The 19315-nt window shown below is 37.8% G+C and overlaps 1 protein-coding gene and 1 pseudogene across 2 annotated transcripts in view; both read right to left on the bottom strand.

The window, feature by feature from the left end:
• Window positions 1–129: 129 nt before the first annotated feature.
• CD96 (CD96 molecule) overlaps window positions 130–19315 on the bottom strand; it is a 96467-nt gene continuing 77281 nt past the window's right edge. Inside the window, exons 9-14 of one of the 2 annotated variants that reach the window (XM_005902225.3) lie at window positions 18020–18097; window positions 17429–17500; window positions 6522–6587; window positions 5685–5768; window positions 2420–2543; window positions 130–514 (exon numbers count right to left, since the gene is read on the bottom strand). In XM_005902225.3, the coding sequence (XP_005902287.1) occupies window positions 406–514; window positions 2420–2543; window positions 5685–5768; window positions 6522–6587; window positions 17429–17500; window positions 18020–18097 (533 nt within the window). In that variant the 3' untranslated portion in view covers window positions 130–405. The remainder of the gene's footprint in view (window positions 515–2419; window positions 2544–5684; window positions 5769–6521; window positions 6588–17428; window positions 17501–18019; window positions 18098–19315) is intronic. The other variant, XM_070368968.1, reaches the window with a different exon arrangement.
• On the bottom strand, window positions 10195–16120 carry LOC102266485 (cytosolic 5'-nucleotidase 3A-like; annotated as a pseudogene).

Raw genomic sequence — 19315 nt, 5'->3', positions numbered from 1 at the left:
TTAGAATGTTGGCAGATGCCCCAAAGAGCAGATCTGGTATGGACATAAGTTTAAAACCCTTGTCATCACCTCAGGGAATTAAAAGTGAAAAATAAAACACTGCAAGCATTTTTTTTTCTTTTTCTTTTTTTTAATGCAGCAGCCTAATTTACACTTCTTACATAAGCAAGAAAATCCTTGTAGACTGCACTGGTGGAACGCTTCACATCGCCTCTCAGTCTTGTTTAAATTTCTGGCATATGCAGATTAAAGAGGATCAGCTTTTGGGAAAACAGGTCATACACTTCTGATATCCATTTCAGCTGCAGAAGAGGCTTGGCTAGAGGGCGATTATATTAATAAAGCACAACATCTACTTTTTCGACAGGATTCTAGCAGAATTTTGTGTGTCAAAGCCTCAGAGGACTAGAGTGTCTCCAGCTCATGACAAGGCAGATCACTTCCAATGGACTCCTGAATGCAGGTGTACTTGATGGGAGGTGGAGGTGGCTTGAAAGGTGGAGGTCTTTGCATGCTAGGAACAAAACATTGCTCATTCAAGGCTAAGAAGGTTAGGGGTAATGTATGTATGCATAATATATTTTTAGAAGGGAAAAGAGAAAGTGAAAGAGGCATGCTTCCCTGGCTCTCTTTTTTTCCCCTGGCATAACCTGCTTGCTAGTCCTGTTAGTATCATTAATTAATATTTTTGTGATATTTTATAATTTGTAAACCATTTTTTATCATAGAGTTATATAATTTGCATTTAGGAATTGAGTATTATTGCCACCATTCCACAGATAAAACTGAGGCTCAGAGGTTTTAAGCAACTTGCTTAAGAGGAACAGACCAGCAAGTCAAGCCTTTTAAACAGAGCTTACACTCTCCATGGCAACTGCCTCCTAATAGCGGAAGTGTTTCTCTTATGTAGGTTAAAGCATTCCTCCAGAGAAAAAATTTTCAGATTCTGGAACCAAAGATGGCAGTTTTTCTGAGTCCCTTTGCTAACCTTACCCCCAGCCCTCACCACACTCATTGTGTGTGAACCAGGGGGAAGGTTGGGGGTGGGAAATGAACTTGCCTGAGTCCCTGAGTTGATGGATGGCACCCGCATCCTTTCTGTTTGTATCAGGGAACACTCTTAGAGTCATCTCTGTATAAAGAAAGTACTGGTCTATGTTTGCACAATTCATCTCTTTGTCTAAAGTACATAAGCATAAGATGAGTGTGGGATTTAGCTGTACAAATGCTCCAGCTTTCTTGCTATCAGGAAATAGAGGCATATTTGTGGGCAGACTCAAAAACCTCTACTCCTTGTCTATCAATCCACAGTACCTTAATTTTTCCTTAGAGGGAGAGAGAAGGAGAGAGACTGAGAAAAACAGAGGGGGGTTGTTTTTCATCTCTATATAACACAGACATTTGAATATAGAACAACAACAAAAAAATCAATTCAGATTTTCAGATTCCCGTTTTCTCATTTTAATATAAAAATCCCCAACACCTATTACCTGGTTTTCTGGTGCTTTAGTGGTGACAATATATATCAAAAGGTGGATAGCATTCTTAGAAATTTGCAATTCTGTTTTTTTCTGGGGAATTAGGAATTTCTTAAGGTCACATGGTGGCCAAAGTGTAGTACCTGGACAAAAGTCCAGAATTTCTGATTCGTGGTTTGGTGTTTTATTCACCACGAAACATCCCCTGCACGTGGCTAGAGTCTTCAAGGATACACTAAGTAGAAGGCAGGCCACACAGTCAATATTATCTGAGACAGCAGTACTAAGATATGTGGAGGATCAACTTTGTGTATTCTGAAGATCTCCTCTAAGCATGGCCTGAACCAGACCGATCCAAAACAGCCAAGTCAGAAAAGTGAGCCTTAACCTTCCACGCCATTTCAGACTTCTCAGTGGAGGGAGGAGAGTTCTGGAAACTATTTCAATAAAACAAAAAGACTGCTTTCTTTTCCCCATGGGGAGAAAGGATAAGGGCAGTAAAAGCCCATTTTGCTGAAAAGCAGCTGGAAATTTCTTAAAATTACCTTTCTTACTCAATTTCACACTTCAGTATCTAGGCTCACCTGGGCCCGGGCAGTTCAGAGATGCATGAAAATGAAAAGAATAATGAAGATTAAAAAGAAAAATCAGTTTCAGTTTTGAGGCGATGTGAGCCTCCATTCTCATTTCATGCCCACTGATGTTCCGTCCAGTGAGTGCTTCAGTCTGAACAGGTAGAGGGGCACCAAGTCTGAAGTGCATCTCATTCCAACTGTGTGGTACTGGGCAAGCTGGGCAGCCTCTCTGAGCTTCTCTAAGCCTTATTTCCTCAGTTACATAGGAGAGAAACACTACTATCTAGGAATGATATTTAAAGTGTTGAGTGAATATTTTCTGCTGAAAAAAGTAACTGCTCCTGCATGTCTCCATACTGTACTCACATTTCTTTTTGGTACTGACACCATTTTCTCACTCCAAGACCAAACAATATGAAACAGGAGAGGAGCAAAGCTGCCACAATCACCGGCCAGGACATTCCATCTTTGGGCTTACTGATCACAGTACCTGAAAAGGGCATAAAGAGAGATGAACTTTAATGCCAAAGTTTGGCAACTGGGAAGCAGGATGAATTGAATTAGTTTGCTTACCTGCAACATGCATTTCCAAGGGCCATGGGGTGTTCATTGATCACAATCGTGCTCTGGGATCATTTCTATGACTTGTTCTCATATTGTTTTTGCACTTATACACTTGCATTTCTTTTTTTTTTTTTTACATGAATGCCTTTCTTGTTAGAATGTTCCAGACCTAATCTTTTCTTTTCTTTCACTTTCTCAAGGCCCTGGACAATTCCTGGCACAGGGTGGCCAATGAAATGTGATTTATAAGAGGAAAGGAGTTTGGGGGAGAGTGGACACCTGTGTGGTATGGCTGAATGTATGGCTGAATCCCTTTTCTGTCCACCTGAAACTATCACATTGTTAATTGGCTATACTCTGATATAAAATAAAAAATTTAAAAAAGAATGAACACATAAAACTGCTAATCTGTAAATTTGTTTTCCAAATTCACTCCAGTAAAGTAAAAGTTTTATGTGTGAAATACTGGTCTATCTTTAAATTCTTTTTCTTTAAGAAGTCATTAAAATGCTTTATGAAATATTAGTGTGTTAGGAGGAGGAATAAAAAGTAAAAGGCATTATAACATTCTAAAGGTCTGAAAGTACGAAGCTGAGAAGGCAAGAGGCAATATAAATACAATATTCTGGACTGTCTTACTTTTTCTGTAACATGAAGGAAAAATTAAGTAAATGAACTCTCTTAGGAAATAAGATTGTCTGGTTCTGCCTGGCAGAAAATAAAAGGGAATGTTTATAATTGTATAGTTACTTAATTTTTTCCTTTTAAAAAGTGTTTTATGCTCATGTTAAAAATTCAAACAGTACAGAAATATAAACTACAATGAAAAGGAAGTATCCTTAATTCTTCAAATGCCAGCTACCCACACTACAGGTTATAATTTTTAATAGTCAATTATGTTAACTATTTAATAGTTAATTCCTATCAGAAAATTTTAATGCAAATATAAGCAAATATAGGTACCGTGAATATATATCCTTTCATATTACAAATGGGGGCATACTGTACATACTGCTCTGTTCTTGGTTTCTTTCTCAAACAAAAATTGTGGAATGTTTTTCACAGAAGTGCATAGAAGTTTACCTCATTTGATTAAATGACTGGATGGTTCTCCAGTGTGTGGATCTACTGTAGGTTATTTAATTGGCCTTAATGTTGGATGGTTAAATTGTTTCCAGGCTTTTCTTATTTCTAATAACACTACAGTGAAATTCCTTATACGTTATAGATAGATCTTTAGCTCTTCAGATTACAGAAATCATTTGGGCAAAAGCACATTTTTGCTTTTTTATTATTAATAAAAGAATATTTTCATTATTTTAAATAGATTATAAACCACGTGTAGACTTTTAAAATTCATTTGATTGCTTCAGATTTATTACACTGCTTTTCATTAAGTGAAGTCTCAAAAAAATAAAACACACACAAGCCCAAAAATCTGGATTTAAAATATTTGTTACCACATCTTTTTTATATTTTACATAGTTTGGGCGGCAGCCATACGATTCTGTCATAACACTGATCACCAGTGCTGAAGATTTTTCCTCTTACAACACATATCCAGGGATTGGAGGTCTTCCTGGTGCTCGTGTTACTTTAGTTTTGTCAGGCAGATGCTGACGGTACCCTGGAAGCTCACACAGTCCTATACTAAGTAACCCTGTGGTTCGCTGATGCACAGGGGCTAGAGTTCACAGTAGTTCAAAGTACTAGAGTATCACGATCACAAAAGAAACAATTACACAGGAAATCAATTTAGGACTACACACAATTCTGTTTCAGTGAAATCAAGACTTACTTATTCTACACTGGCAATATGGTAGACTATAACATTTTACCTCCAAAGTTTCTGAGAAATGAAAGAACAACAGGTTTTAGATAGATCTTCTATCAATGCTTACTAATTTTCTCCCAGCCAAATATAGAAAATGAGGCCATTGGCTTCAGCAATGTCCTGGTGGAAAAGCAGAGCTCCAATTTGCCCCAATTCTTCAAGTATGTAGTTCTTTTCCTTTTTAAATAATTTTATTTATTTATTTTGGCTGCGCTGGGTCTTGGTTGCTGCACAGGCTTTTTTCTCTAGTTGCAAAGAGCGTGGGCTCCTCTTCGTTGTGATGTGCAGGCTTCTCACTGTAGTGGCTCCTCTTGCTGCAGAGCACAGACTCTAGGGCTTGCAGGCTGCAGTACTTGCAGCATGTGGGTGATTCCACTATGGGGAATCAGTAGTTGCGACTCCCCAGCTCTAGAGCACAGGCTCAGCTAATTGTGGTTCACAGGCTGCGTTGCTCTGTGGCGTGTGGGGTATTGACTAGGAATGGAACCTGTGTCTCCTGCATTGTCAGGTGGATTCTTCCACTGAGCCACCAGGGAAGTCGTAGGTAGTTCTTTAGGGCACCAATAGTTAAAGATGTTGGTAGGATGTCAGTTTGTAGCTCCACTGCCATGCTGTGTGCAGGATGGATGATGCACCAGTGACTGAGGGCTATATGAACTTCAATATGAAATAAATTGAATCCCCAGGTAGAGTTCACCAGTTAAGTGAATATAAAGAGTTGATTATGCCTTGAATTTACAATCAAGATCTGCATTGGGAGGGTCATAACTTTATTGCAAACCTTGACCTCTTATGATAAAAAACAAGGATTATATTTAGCATTGACAAACTTTTATTCATTGAATTATAGGAATACTCTTTGTTCCAACCATCAGACTATACTTTCATAAAGCTGAAATATCTCTCAGTACTTTTCACCTGGCTAATTCCTACTCATTCCAGATTTTATTTTAAATATATCCCCAGAGAATCCTTTCTAGTTCCCCAATTACAATCAGATCTTTCTGTTAGACTCTGACAACATCTTGCAGTATATCATAGGATTTGTCACAAATAAATTTAATTGCATGATTATTTATTTACTGTGTATCCTCTATAATAGATTATACTCTTCAGGAAGCCAGTGTTTTCAATATTCAACAGCTGTCACAGTGCCTGACAAATGATAGGCATGCAATAAATATTTGTAGAGCAAATAAAACATAAAATTTTTAAAAATGGCAAATGACTCACCAGTGATGTGATTATTTTTAGTAGATACATTGGCAGTTGTGGGAACTTCTGAAGATTCTCTGGTTGTGCTAGTGAAGATGTCACCTAGGGATACAGAGGGAATATCTGAAGTAATCCTAAGGACCATTTCCATCTGGTCAAAAGTTGTAAAATGATGATTGGACTTCACTTGCTATTAGAAAGAGCTCATCTGAATGGCTCAAATGCTCCTAAAATACTAATATTATATGTAAAGTTTATTAAGGACCAATTTATGCAAGGTTAGTATCCTAGGATCTAATAGTTACCAAAGGAGTGAAGCTTCCTATGGATTTAAAGAAAAAAAAGAGAAACAATACAGCACATACAGTAAAATAATATCTGCTAAAGAATCTCCAGGAGAAAATGATTATGGGATAAGGTCTGAAGCTGGGGTCATGGAAGAGGTTTATCTCTAGTGCCCCAGGTTATTAGAGGTCTCCCCATTCTAATGTGTTTGATAAGGTTATTAAAAATTCCTGTGCAACATTTGGGTAGACAAATCCGTGTCAACAAATCATTCCATTTTACAATGGAAAATTAAAGCTTAAAATGCATTTTAATGGATTTATTTGGTCCCAAAATGCATCTTGAAATAAAATAGAGGCAAATCTATGACTTTATCTCTGACTAACTTTTCTGAGTGACTGAGAAGAATTTTGCCTTCATTCACTGTCATTTTCATCTTCACTGTCATTTCCATCAAGACGCACTTTTAAATACCTGAGATTGGCTTTGTATCAGTTCTTTTCCAACTCTTCCCAAATAAAGCCGACTAATACCTTCCCTGACCCTCAAGACCCTCCTCTAAGTGCTCACCAGGAAGTGTTGAACCTGCACCCGAGGAGGGCGAACTGTTCGTTTCACTGGGCATCCATGGAGCTGCTAAAGGAAGAAGATATTGGAAAATTTATTGTCCCTTTTTGACCTTCAATTGAGTCTAATTATTATGAAAAAGGGATATTAATGAACATTTAAAGTAATTTCATCAAAGTACTCTGCAGCACACCTCAGAATGTCCCAAAATAAAGTGAGAGCTGAAGATGTGTCTAATAAGGAAGGTTTAGTTTTTTGTTTTAAAATTGTAATATAGTTGCTCTACAGTGTTGTATTATTTTCTGCTGTACAACGAAGTGAATCAGCTATATGTATACATATATTTCCTCCCTCTTGGATCTCCCTCCCACTCCATTCCTCATCCCAACTATCTAGGTCACCACAGAGCACCAAGCTGTGCTCTCTGCTCTGCATAGCAGGTTCCCCAAGGTTAGGCTGATTTTGTATGTAGCTATCTGATTTACACATGGCAGTGAACATACACTAATCTCAATATCCCAGTTCACCCCACCCCCCATACCCATGTCCACACATCCATTCCCTATGTCTGGTATCTACCCTGACTTGCAAATAGGTTCATCTGAACCACAGGGAAGTTTTATGATTATAGCCATTTAAAGCAGGAAAAAGAAAGGGAGGGAAAACACTAGGAGCAGTTTCTCCAGCCACAGAAAGTGTGCTATGTCTGTCCCATAGATAAACTAAAAGAATGAGAGAGAAGGAAAGCCTACGTGTGTTATGGCAGCCTCAGTCAAGAGAAGATGCCAACAGGACTTTGAAGACCTTGGTGAAACTTGCAAGAGTGAACAAAATAATTTGTACTTGTGGGTAAGATGACATTCTTGTTTGAGTATGAAAACTGAACCATATCTATAGTGAATTATGAGACCCCTGGGTTACAGCAGAGAAGGCAATGGCACCCCACTCCGATACTCTTGCCTGGAAAATCCCATGGACGGAGGAGCCTGGAAGGCTGCAGTTCATGGGGTCGCTAAGAGTCAGACACGACTGAGCGACTTCACTTTCACTTTTCACTTTCATGCATTGGAGAAGGAAATGGCAACCCAATCCAGTGTTCTTGCCTGGAGAATCCCAGGGATGGGGAGCCTGGTGGGCTGCCATCTATGGGGTTGCACAGAGTCAGACATGATTGAAGTGACTTAGCAGCAGCAGTGGGTTACAGGCCTTGCTGGCTGCTGGGTGAATCCTTTTGATCCACTCAGAGGCAAACCTTCCCCTTTAAATGGATGGTAGCAATTCCAGAAGCACATATGGCTTCTGAAATAGACCTATCAATTCATTTTATTTAGTTCTCCATCTTTGGCAGAAGAGTTCCACTTCTTGGCAGTCTCTACATGTCTGTATTTGATAACATGCCTATAATGTAATGTAAAGTAAAATAGCTACAGTAGTATATGGTTATAATCGGTAAAAAGATATTATACTCATTTATTTAAAACATTGGCATATGTGATTTTCTCAGTTGAATGCTTTCTTACATATCAAGACCAAAACAAGTAGACAAAGCCAAAACAAAATAAAACAAACATTAAAACCCCCGTTGGCCTGACCCTTTCTTGATTTCTCACTAGTTGCCAATGGCAGTTGCTGGTGCAGACAAAGGCATGTTACCAGGCCTTTCAGTAGAGCTGTAAGTCAGTGCTTTCTGGGGACTGCTCCCAGGACAGTCTGTCATAGCTACTCCACTTGGAATTTTCCCCAAGGTTAGGCTGATTTTGTATATAGCTATTTTGAATTTGTTGAGGTCAGGGAGAGGTTCTTGTCTTCAATATAGTTCTATGACCCTGTGCATGTGATCTGGATTACTTTTTGTTCTAGACAAAATGCTAAGATCTATAGATGACAACGGACTGGGTACTTTTTTAACACTGAGGTTTAATGTTTAAGCCATTAAGTTAGGAGTTTATTGACAATGAGCAAAAATCAACTAAAAAGAAACGGGAACCAAGCCTGGGTTTAGGTAAAATTATGAAGAAGGCAGTTTGTTCTGAATAACCTAGCATTTTTTGTTGTTGTTGTTGTTTAATATGGAATCTCCTTTACTTCCTACTTTTAGGGCTTGATGCCTCTATTTCTTCCTCTCTTTAACTTTTTAATGCACGGTATGTGGGCTCTTAGTTCCCTGATAAGGAAATGAACCCACACCCCTGCATTTGAAGTGCAGAGTCTTAACCACTGGACCACAAGGAAGTCCCAATGCCTCTACTTCTTTTCTCTTCAAAATCTGCTATCAAGAAAGGATGTGATAAATTCAATTATGCTAAGATACAAATGGTTTAACAAGTTCTATCACTTTGAGAGAAATGGGTATTTAAAAAAAGATTTTCTATTTTATGTTTATTATCAGTAAGTCAATACAGAACACTTGTAATGATCAGTGACATGTGGACAACAATAGTTTTTTTCATCAAATAGAGTGCCAGTCCTTTCTGTAAAATCAATATTGATTTTCTCCAAACAAAAGAACCAAGCATAATACAATTTCAGGAGATGTTAGTATCATTAGCATGATACATCCAACTTGCAAAAATGGCAATATTTAAAATGATGTAAATTATTTGACCATTTTATAAAACTTCCTTTTGGCCTTCTGAAAACTTTGCAAGTATAAAAAGATCTCAAAAAATGTGCAATAAAATTGAACTACAGGATGTTTAAGTGGGAAGGGGCATGGGTAAACCTCTGGCTGATTCATGTTGACATTTGGTAGAAACGAATGTAACACTGCAAAGAAATTATCTTTCAATTAAAAATAATAAATAAAAAATTGAGCTATAAAAAATACACTTTGGAAACCTAGGGAGTTATTTTTCTGATTTTGTCTGAGATTTTTCAAAATCTGTTAAAAAAAAGTGGAAACTTTTATTTTATTTTATTTTATTGTTAAACTTTACAATATTGTATTAGTTTTGCCAAATATTGAAATGAATCCGCACAGGTATACCTGTGTTCCCCATCCTGAACCCTCCTCCCTCCTCCCTCCCCATACCCTCCCTCAGGGTCATCCCAGTGCACCAGCCCCAAGCATCCAGTATCGTGCATCAAACCTGGACTGGCGACTCGTTTCATACATGATATTATACATGTTTCAATGCCATTCTCCCAAATCTCCCCACCCTCTCCCTCTCCCACAGAGTCCATAAGATTGATCTATACATCAGTGTCTCTTTTGCTGTCTCGTACACAGGGTTATTGTTACCATCTTTCTAAATTCCATATATATGCGTTAGTATACTGTATTGGTGTTTTTCTTTCTGGCTTACTTCACTCTGTATAATAGGTTCCAGTTTCATCCATCTCATTAGAACTGATTCAAATGTATTCTTTTCAATGGCTGAGTAATACTCCATTGTGTATGGAAACTGTTGAAAGAGGTGAAAAAGAGGAGTTTCCAGTTGATAGATTTAACATGTCTGACAATATATAAGTAATGTAAAGGAAAAACTTCAGGAACAAGAATGTATCATAGTTGAGTCTTTGAGCAAGATGAAGAGATAGCAGATCTTGTATCAGCTGCTTCCACAGGAGAGAGGTCTTCCTGCAGAATGCCTGTTTACAGAATCCTCAGTAAGACAGAGCTGGCCATTTCCAGTGATTTATCTTTCACTAAAGAATAGTTTTTCTAAAAGCTCAACTAATGTATATTTAGATATCCATTTTTAGGATGTGTTAAACACTGGCTACACTCCATCTGCCGTCCTTAAGTCTCCTTGGGTATCTCTCAGCAGAGTTAAATTACTGTTGTTTTCTAACTGATTGAAATATTCTGTGTTCTCGAGGTATCATCTCATTTGTTAAATATATAAGTTAATTCTCCTTTAAGTCCTTTGGGAACATTTTCATCTACATCTAAGAATGAACGCTACTTTGACATTTGGATGATAAACATGAGCTCGATGGATAATGTCCTCTCGTACATCACCATTATCAACCAAAAATATGAACATAGGGATACTGTGTTGTTCAGATCAGATCAGTTGCTCAGTTGTGTCCGACTCTTTGTGACCCCATGAATCGCAGCACACCAGGCCTCCCTGTCCATCACCAACTCCTGGAGTTCACCCAGACTCACGGCCATCGAGTCAGTGATGCCATCCAGCCATCTCATCCTCTGTCGTCCCCTTCTCCTCCTGCCCCCAATCCCTCCCAGCATCAGAGTCTTTTCCAATGAGTCAACTCTTCTCATGAGGTGGCCAAAGTACTGGAGTTTCAGCTTTAGCATCATTCCTTCCAAAGAGATCCCAGGGCTGATCTCCTTCAGAATGGACTGGTTGGATCTCCTTGCAGTCCAAGGGACTCTCAAGAGTCTTCTCCAACACCACAGTTCAAAGGCATGAATTCTTCGGCACTCAGCCTTCTTCACAGTCCAACTCTCACATCCATACATAACCACAGGAAAAACCATAGCCTTGACTAGACAGACCTTTGTTGGCAAAGTAATGTCTCTGCTTTTGAATATGCTATCTAGGTTGGTCATAACTTTCCTTCCAAGGAGGAAGCGTCTTTTAATTTCATGGCTGCAGTCACCATCTGTAGTGATTTTGGAGCCCAGAAAAATAAAGTCTGACACTGTTTCCACTGTTTCCCCATCTATTTCCCATGAAGTGGTGGGACCGGATGCCATGATCTTCGTTTTCTGAATGTTGAGCTTTAAGCCAACTTTTTCACTCTCCACTTTCACTTTCATCAAGAGGCTTTTGAGTTCCTCTTCACTTTCTGCCATAAGGGTGGTGTCATCTGCATATCTGAGGTTATTGATATTTCTCCCAGCAATCTGAGTTTCTCAAATAAATTTTTATATCCTTCCTTCAGCATAGCATCAGTTTCTTCCACAGTTCTTTTAAATTTAGCTTTTGATAAAATAAACATTATTTGACAAGGAGACTACGTTACTTAGCATACCATTCTATCATAAAAGGGTACTTCTCTTCTATAGTAAAAACAAGATCAACTTTGATAGTATTGTCTTTTTCCTTGAGTTGCAATAACATTTTTTGACATTCATCTGTAACCAGCTTACAGTTCTCAATAATATTATGACATGTTAGGCATCTTTCCCTTTGCAGGAAGATCTATTTTGTGTCATATTAAAGCCCAAGATTATCTGGTTTAGCGGACCCTCTTTTGACAACATCACAGATAATTTCTGTTACTCTTTTGGGGTTCTTGAGGCAACGTGAACTTCTCTAAAATTCTGGCATAATTTTTATATGTACAGACTTTCTACTGGGTAACCAATCTTCCTTAAGACATTCTGACTTCTGCCCTTACTTTTGTCCTTAGAGCAAAGGCATAGGGTGGCAAGCAATAGCCACAGAATCAAGGCTATGACATACAGACCTCACTGATCTTGGTCTTCTGCCCTATCTTTTTCTTCAAGGTACTGGGTCAGCATCACCCCTTCCATCAGATGCAATGGGCACCAGATACTTACTGTCCACTCTTGCCATGATCACTTAATCTATAAATGGGACCCTTATGCTCTTCCTGACCACAAAACAAACATGATACTCACAAGCTTTGGAAGTGTGGGGCTTGTGTACTAACAGTGTAGAAATCCATGGAATCCCCATGGTATTTTAACGAAGGAGAGAATTTTAAATCAGAGGAATAAATCTATAATTTGAGGCTGATTTAATGAGGAATTAGGTGACAGAACAGGAGCAGAACAGTGTTTTAGAGAAGAGAAAATGGAAAGAGATGTGACCTGAGGCATGTAAGATTTTTAGAATTTGAGGGTAAGAATGGTGAGTTTATTACTCAAAGAGTCAGCATCCTGACCAACAGGGAACAGAGGGGCTGAAGAGATCCTGGTGCAGCCTGCGATAGGACCTAGCATTGTTGTAGGTCCTGGCTTTGCTGGGTCCCTCCCATTGATCCTCAGCTCCTTAGTTCCAGCTTTTATATCACACTCTGCCTATAAAAAGGAGAGGGATTCTCATGAAATTATTACCAGGAGTCTGAGGAGAAATAGCCAGGACCAGGGGCAGGATAAGCAGTACAATTGTAAGAGTTAAGAAGAGCTATGGCTAATTCATGTTGATGTTTGGCAGAACTAACACAATTCTGTAAAACAATTATATTTCTATTTACAAATAAATTTAAAATAAAAAGAGTTAAGAAGAGTATGTAAAATTTGAAGAATAAGGGATGCCAGGTTCAAAGAACAGAATGAAGACCTCATGTGAGAGCAATAAGAGGTATCCTGAGGCTTGTGTGTGTATGTGCGCATGCATAAATAAACTTGATGATTTGATGATGGGTAAATTGGAGTGTTTAAGGACTCATGGAGACTCATATCATTTTTCTGCTTGTCTGAGACAGACTGATTTCAGAGTGGCTTCAGGCTCCACTGGGACAGATGGATGACTGGAAAACCCAGGGGGAAAAAAAAAAGTAAGCTTCAATTTTCTGCTCCATGGCCTGATCACCTGAGTGTCAGGATGAAAATATGTCCCAGGACATTATTAAGGTCATACACTTCGGGTATTTAGAAGGTCAGTTTTGGTATCCCCATTTCATAGATGGTTACACTAAAATATGCATTCCTCTTCTAGACTGCAGGAACTGGGATAAAGATTCTAACATTCTTGATTTCCAGTTTAGACCTCTTCAAGTTAATAAATAACAAAATAACAACAAAAGAATATATTAAAACAAGTATGAGATTAGTGCAAATGCAATGTGCTCAGAATCTTCTAGTGGCATTTAATATATATGAACTATACAAAGTGTATGTATAAGCAAATATCTCATAGAATGTGTTCACAAAGAGCAAGGGCCCTAGAAACACTGCTAGTGGGTTTATTTCACTAGAAATCTATCCATTATCATTCTTTTTCTGCCTCTGAGCATTTCATAAATCAATTGAAATAAACATATTGAAAGAAAAAATTCCCATTACCAATGCCTGCCACGAATCTTGCCAAATGCATCATCTAATATTAGATGTCATATTACAGTCCAATCCAAGGAGTAAAAACATGTTTCAAAAACAGTTTGGGAGTGAGCAATCAATATTAACTTGTTGGACCCTAATGTGTTTTTGTGAATGATTATAAATACAGCAACTCGCTGCAGGGAATTTTTTCTCTAAGCTTATAGATGAAAAATGGCAACCAGTTAACAAGATCTTCTTGCATAAGTAAGAAGGCAGTTTTCCCTGCCAGGAAAAAATTGTTTGCTGGGTTTTAGAGTCCCTTCCTAGAGTTCACAATTTCTAAGGCTATTTTTATGATAAGAATGATAAACAGATGTCTAAGGATAAATGAAGTTTTCAAGTGGGGAAGGAGAGAAACTGTGAAGGATTACAATAGTTTATTTCATTATGAACTCTATTAAAAAGAATAAAAATATTCCTGTGTAAATTAGGAAGCACTTTCAAATAAGACCCTTTCAATTTTCTAGTTTCTAGGGCAAAAAGTACCTTGGGTGGTCTCTGTACTGCATACTGTTGTGATGCACTGGATGAAGAGGATTTTAGTATGGGCACAGATGCTAATGTAATAATTTAAATAAAGCAATAAGTGAAAAATTCAAAACCTCCAATTAAGCAGATCATTTCTTCTCACTGTAGTACATACTGGCTATTGTTTTGTTTGGCTTCATAATATTCATTGAGTTGTTATCTCATCCTATTCCACATTCTCTTATTATTGAACATATTTTTCCTTAATAATTCTCCAACTCATACACAGATTTTGGAATTATATAAATAACATTATAAATGTTTACTCCCTCTCCTATCTTTTGTATGTCCATTCAAAAGCAAACATTGTCTGAATATTGTCTACATATTTTAAATTTTTATCAAATATTAAATCTAAGCCATATACTATTTGGTTATATTAATACTTGTTTTAAACCTAAATAGTATCACACTAAGCGAAGTAAGCTAGGCAGAGAAAGACAAACATCATATTATATTACTTTTATGTGGAATTAAAAGAATGATACAAATGAACTTATTTACAAAACAGAAATAGACTCACAGACATAGAAACTTATGGTTACCAAAGGGGAGGACAGGGAAGGGGTAAATTAGATTGGGATTAAAATACACATTACTATATATAAAATAGATAATCAACAAAGGACCTACTGTATAGCAGAGGAAACTATACTCAATATTTTGTAATAACCTACAGTGAGAGAGAATGTAAAAAAAGAACATATATTTATGTATATGTATAACTGAATTACTTTGCTGTACACTTGAAGCTAACACAACATTGTGAATCAACTATATTTCAAAACAAATTGAAAAAAAACTTTTTAAATTTAAAAAATAAATTTTACTTGAATTTATCATTCCATATACTGTCACTTGGCATTTACTTTTTTGATTCAACATAGTGCTAATAGAATTCATTCACGCTGCCATATGTGACTGACATTCACTCATTTTTCATTGTTGCATAGTATTTTATGATTATATTACAACTTACTTATCTACACTCCTAACTATAGATTATTTACAGTTTTATTTTTTGTTGTTATTATAAGCAGTGTTCCCCTCACCAACATTTGTATACAAATCTCCTGGACACATGTAATAGTTTATTTTTGGGGGAGGGTATTTATATAGGAGTGGGCTTCCCTGGTTAAGAATCTGCCTGCAGTGCAGCAGACGTGGGTTCCATCCCTAGGTCAGGAAGATTCCCTGGAGAAGGGAATGGCTACCCACTCTAGGATTCCTGCCTGGAGAATCCCATGGACACAGGAGCCTGGTGGGCTATGGTACATGGGGCTGAAACATGACTGAGTGACTAATACTTGAAGTAGAAGTGTTGGATTGTCTGGTATAAAACTCTTTAGCTATAAAAAATAATGCCTAAGTAGTGGAAAGAGATGGTAATAATTAATACTCTCACCAGCAACATATAACAAATTTCATTGATCTGCATCCTATACAACTCTCGGCAATTTTAGACTTGTTCATTTTTGCAAATTGGTTATGTATAAAATAACTTTCTGACTTTAGTCTTCACTGGCATGTCCTGATTGTTAGAGAGGCTTAGAATCTCTAAATGTTTTCTGGCTACTTAGATGTTGCCTTCTGTGATGTACCTATTTGCTCATTTCCTACTGCTTTTTGTCTTTTAAAAAACTGCTTTGTAGACGTTCTTTATATATTCTTGATTTAAAGTTTTGATCCTTTGTCAACTATATATTTTTGATCCTTTTTCAAACATGTGGCAAATATCTTCTCCCAGATTACAGCTTGCCTTTTTAAAAACTTTCTTGAAGGAGTCGTAAGGAAAAGAATTTTCTTAATTTAATTTTTCAGTCATTTTTATGTCTAGTGTCTCTTCTTTCCTCTGCCCTTCCCTAGCCCGAAGCTGGGAAGGAAATCACCCTGATTTTATTACATGTTTTAATATTTGGCTTTTTGACATAAATATTTTAAACTATATGGAGTTTATTTTTGTGTAATGTACATGGTGGGGGTACATTTTAATGTGTTTTTCTTATTAAAAAAATCAGCATTCCTGGGTCCACTTGCTGAATGGTGTCTGCACAGCACTCTGGACACCACCTTTGACATACATCACGGTCATGCTGCCTGTGATCTCTTTGTGTGCTTTTTCTCCTCTCCTGTGTGGTCTCTCTCTTCCTTTCCATTCTTGTATTTGGGTACTATGTTCACAGGTGTCTGTTATATTATCAACATATTTGTTGAGAGATATATATTACATTCAATTACAGAGGGTCATGCCTAGACTAATGATGAAAGTATCATGAACTGAAGATTATGATTAACCTAAATTTGTGAACCTGAGCTCCATCGAGCTCAAGCTCAGTCACTCAGTCGTGTCCGATGCATTGTGATCCCATGGACTATAGCATGCCAGGCTCCTGTCCATTGACTTTTCCAGGCAAGAAGACTGGAGTGGGTTGCCATTTCCTACTCCAGGGGATCTTCCCAACACAGGGGTCAAACTTGTGTCTCTTTCATCTCCTGTATCAGCAGGCAGATTCTTTGCCACTGAGCCACCTGGGAAGCCTGAAGTCCATAAAAAAGATAAATAATGCTCAAAGATAAATATTATATAGGTTCCTTTTTCCTCTTTGATTTATTTCCTAAGGACAAGTTCCCATCAGTGAGATGACTGAGTCAGTGGGTATAAAAGATGTTTGGAGGTTTTCAATGTATAATTTAAATGCTTTTTAAAAGGCACACGCACATTTACTCTGTGGCAAAGCGCCCAGGAATTAAATTCGGAGTCCTGAACCTGTGGTACCCAGGGGCTTCACTTCTCTTTGCTTCAGCCACATCCTTTGCCACTTAAGACCACACTCATCTTCGTCTTGACCACTAACAGGCAGTGTATTTCCTTTTTAGACCCTGTCAATACCTGCTAAGGCAGCATCAACAGACCCCGTTGCTACTTGGTCACATGGCAAGTAACAAACTATTTTTGTGCTTCACACTGAGCTTCTTTTTTTTCCTTTTTCTAGTGATATGCACATTCTAGAGAGTTCTCTTTTCCCCCAGATCTACTCATAGTTTGCTTTTTCATCTCCACTTTATTCAGATGTCACTTTGCTCAGGAGGGCCTTCCAAGACCACCTTAACTAGAAGGGCACTGCCCCCTCGCTCTTGGTTCTCTCTGTCTCCCTTCTCTGCTTCGTTTTCTCCATATCACTTTTCATTATTTGTCTGTCTCTCATCCACCCGATTGTGGAACTTAGACCTGTTTTGCTTACAGATATCCCCAGCATCCACAACAATGCTTTAAATATGGTCGATGCCTTGTAAACATTTGTTAATGTGATCATAAACAAAGCACACAGTAGTTGTTCAGTATATGTATTGGATAAATGAGTGAGGCCCGGAGGACTCCAGGGACTCACATTTCACTCACAGTGTTTGGCGTCTTTCCCACTGGAAGTCCAGGAGTAGTTGAAGCCTCGGGTAGGCACATCGGAATTACTGGCTGAAAGACAAAAATTTCACAATTCTATTTTCTAATAACGTTGTAATTTAATTTTACTTTGATGTGCTGAATTTTTAGTCTGTATGACTTCAGGGAAATCTGAAATTGAAAATAATGCTTCCTGACACAGAGAACGCTAGCTGGCTTGTGTTAAGCTAAAGTCTGTAGTTTATGTTTAATGCCCAAAGAAAGCAGAGATTTTCTTTTTTTTTCTCTTCTTGTCACCAACTCAGATCACCGGGAGTACTCTCAAGATTACTTTAATATTACTCTAAAAATCCCATGACAAATGACAGGTACAATGGAATAACAAATCACCAATCCATATTTTTAAGATTATAGTAATTGTCACATCAATATATAGTCACTGGATTACAATTTCCCACAGAGTAACTCAAAAGCAAAATATAAACATAAAATGAAAAATGCAGTTTTCCCCCAAACCTCAATATTATAGCTGCAATAAAATCTGTGGTTGTATTGTCTCTTTGGAGTCACATGAGGAGTCTTGCTACTCACTTTGAACACTTGGAGGGATGACGTTTGAAGTTGATGTGCTCACATCTACATGGGCTGTTGATGATGGAGTTCGATAACCTATTTTGAAAACAAAATTTCCAAACTGTCATAGGAATTTACTTTCATATGTTTAAATGTGCCACTATACTTAAAAAAGGTGACATGTAGAACATGGAGTATTGGATTTAGAAAGAATCTTGCTGCTGCTGCTGCTGCTAAGTCGCTTCAGTCGTGTCCGACTCTGTGCGACCCCATAGACGGCAGCCCACCAGGCTCCCCCGTCCCTGGGATTCTCCAGGCAAGAACACTGGAGTGGGTTGCCATTTCCTTCTCCAATGTATGAAAGTGAAAAGTGAAAGGGAAGTCGCTCAGTTGTGTTCAACTCTAGCGACCCCATGGACTGCAGCCCACCAGGCTCCTCCGTCCACGGGATTTTCCAGGCAAGAGTACTGGAGTGGGTGCCATTGCCTTCTCCAATGTATCAAAGTGAAAAGTGAAAGGGAAGTCGCTCAGTTGTGTCTGACTCTAGTGACCCCATGGACTGCAGCCCACCAGGCTCCTCCGTCCATGGGATTTTCCAGGCAAGAGTACTGGAGTGGGGTGCCACTAAATCTTAGTGCACACATAGTCTGATGGCTTCATTTTATAAATTATAGAGTCCAAAAGTTCTATGCTTGTGGTTGCACACCCAATGCTCAATATTATTTATTTTATATTAACCCAGTTCTCCTTAGTACAAGTGTATTACATTCATACTTTCAAAATATTTTATTTTAGTGTCTACTATGTGCAAGATGATTCACATGCAGTTGGAACAATGAAGACAAGATCTTCACCCTTATGGAACTTATCTTGTAGTGAATTTTCACAATTATATATAATTTTTTCACATATGAAATATGGTTTCACATTTACTTCAATTCTTAGCTTTCTAAATCATCTTAATCTTCATAAGCCATAATTTCCCATTTTTCCTCCTTCTTCCCTTCCCCCCAAAATGAAAGACTAATTCATTTTCATTTGAAAATACCTCTAGAGATAAAGCAAGGTAGATTGAAACACAAAAATACTCAACTATAGCCACTGAAACATGTTATGTCTCTTGGGAAGACAAATGTTTAATAGATTTTATTTCTATGTATTTCTCCTTTGCTCCAAAACATATTCATGGAGGCTTACATAAATATGCAAATACAAGAAGATAAAAGAAGTGGATAGAAAGGGAAAATAAGGGTAGGAAAAATAAAGTTAGATAAAGAATGTTGAGTGTTGTTAAAACCTAGCTGGGGATATTAC

This window comes from Bos mutus, chromosome 1, assembly GCF_027580195.1.
Source record: "Bos mutus isolate GX-2022 chromosome 1, NWIPB_WYAK_1.1, whole genome shotgun sequence".
NCBI classification, from domain to species: Eukaryota; Metazoa; Chordata; class Mammalia; order Artiodactyla; family Bovidae; genus Bos; species Bos mutus.
The sequence above is the reverse complement of the archived record's forward strand: the minus strand, read 5'-3'. Positions and strand labels throughout refer to the sequence as shown.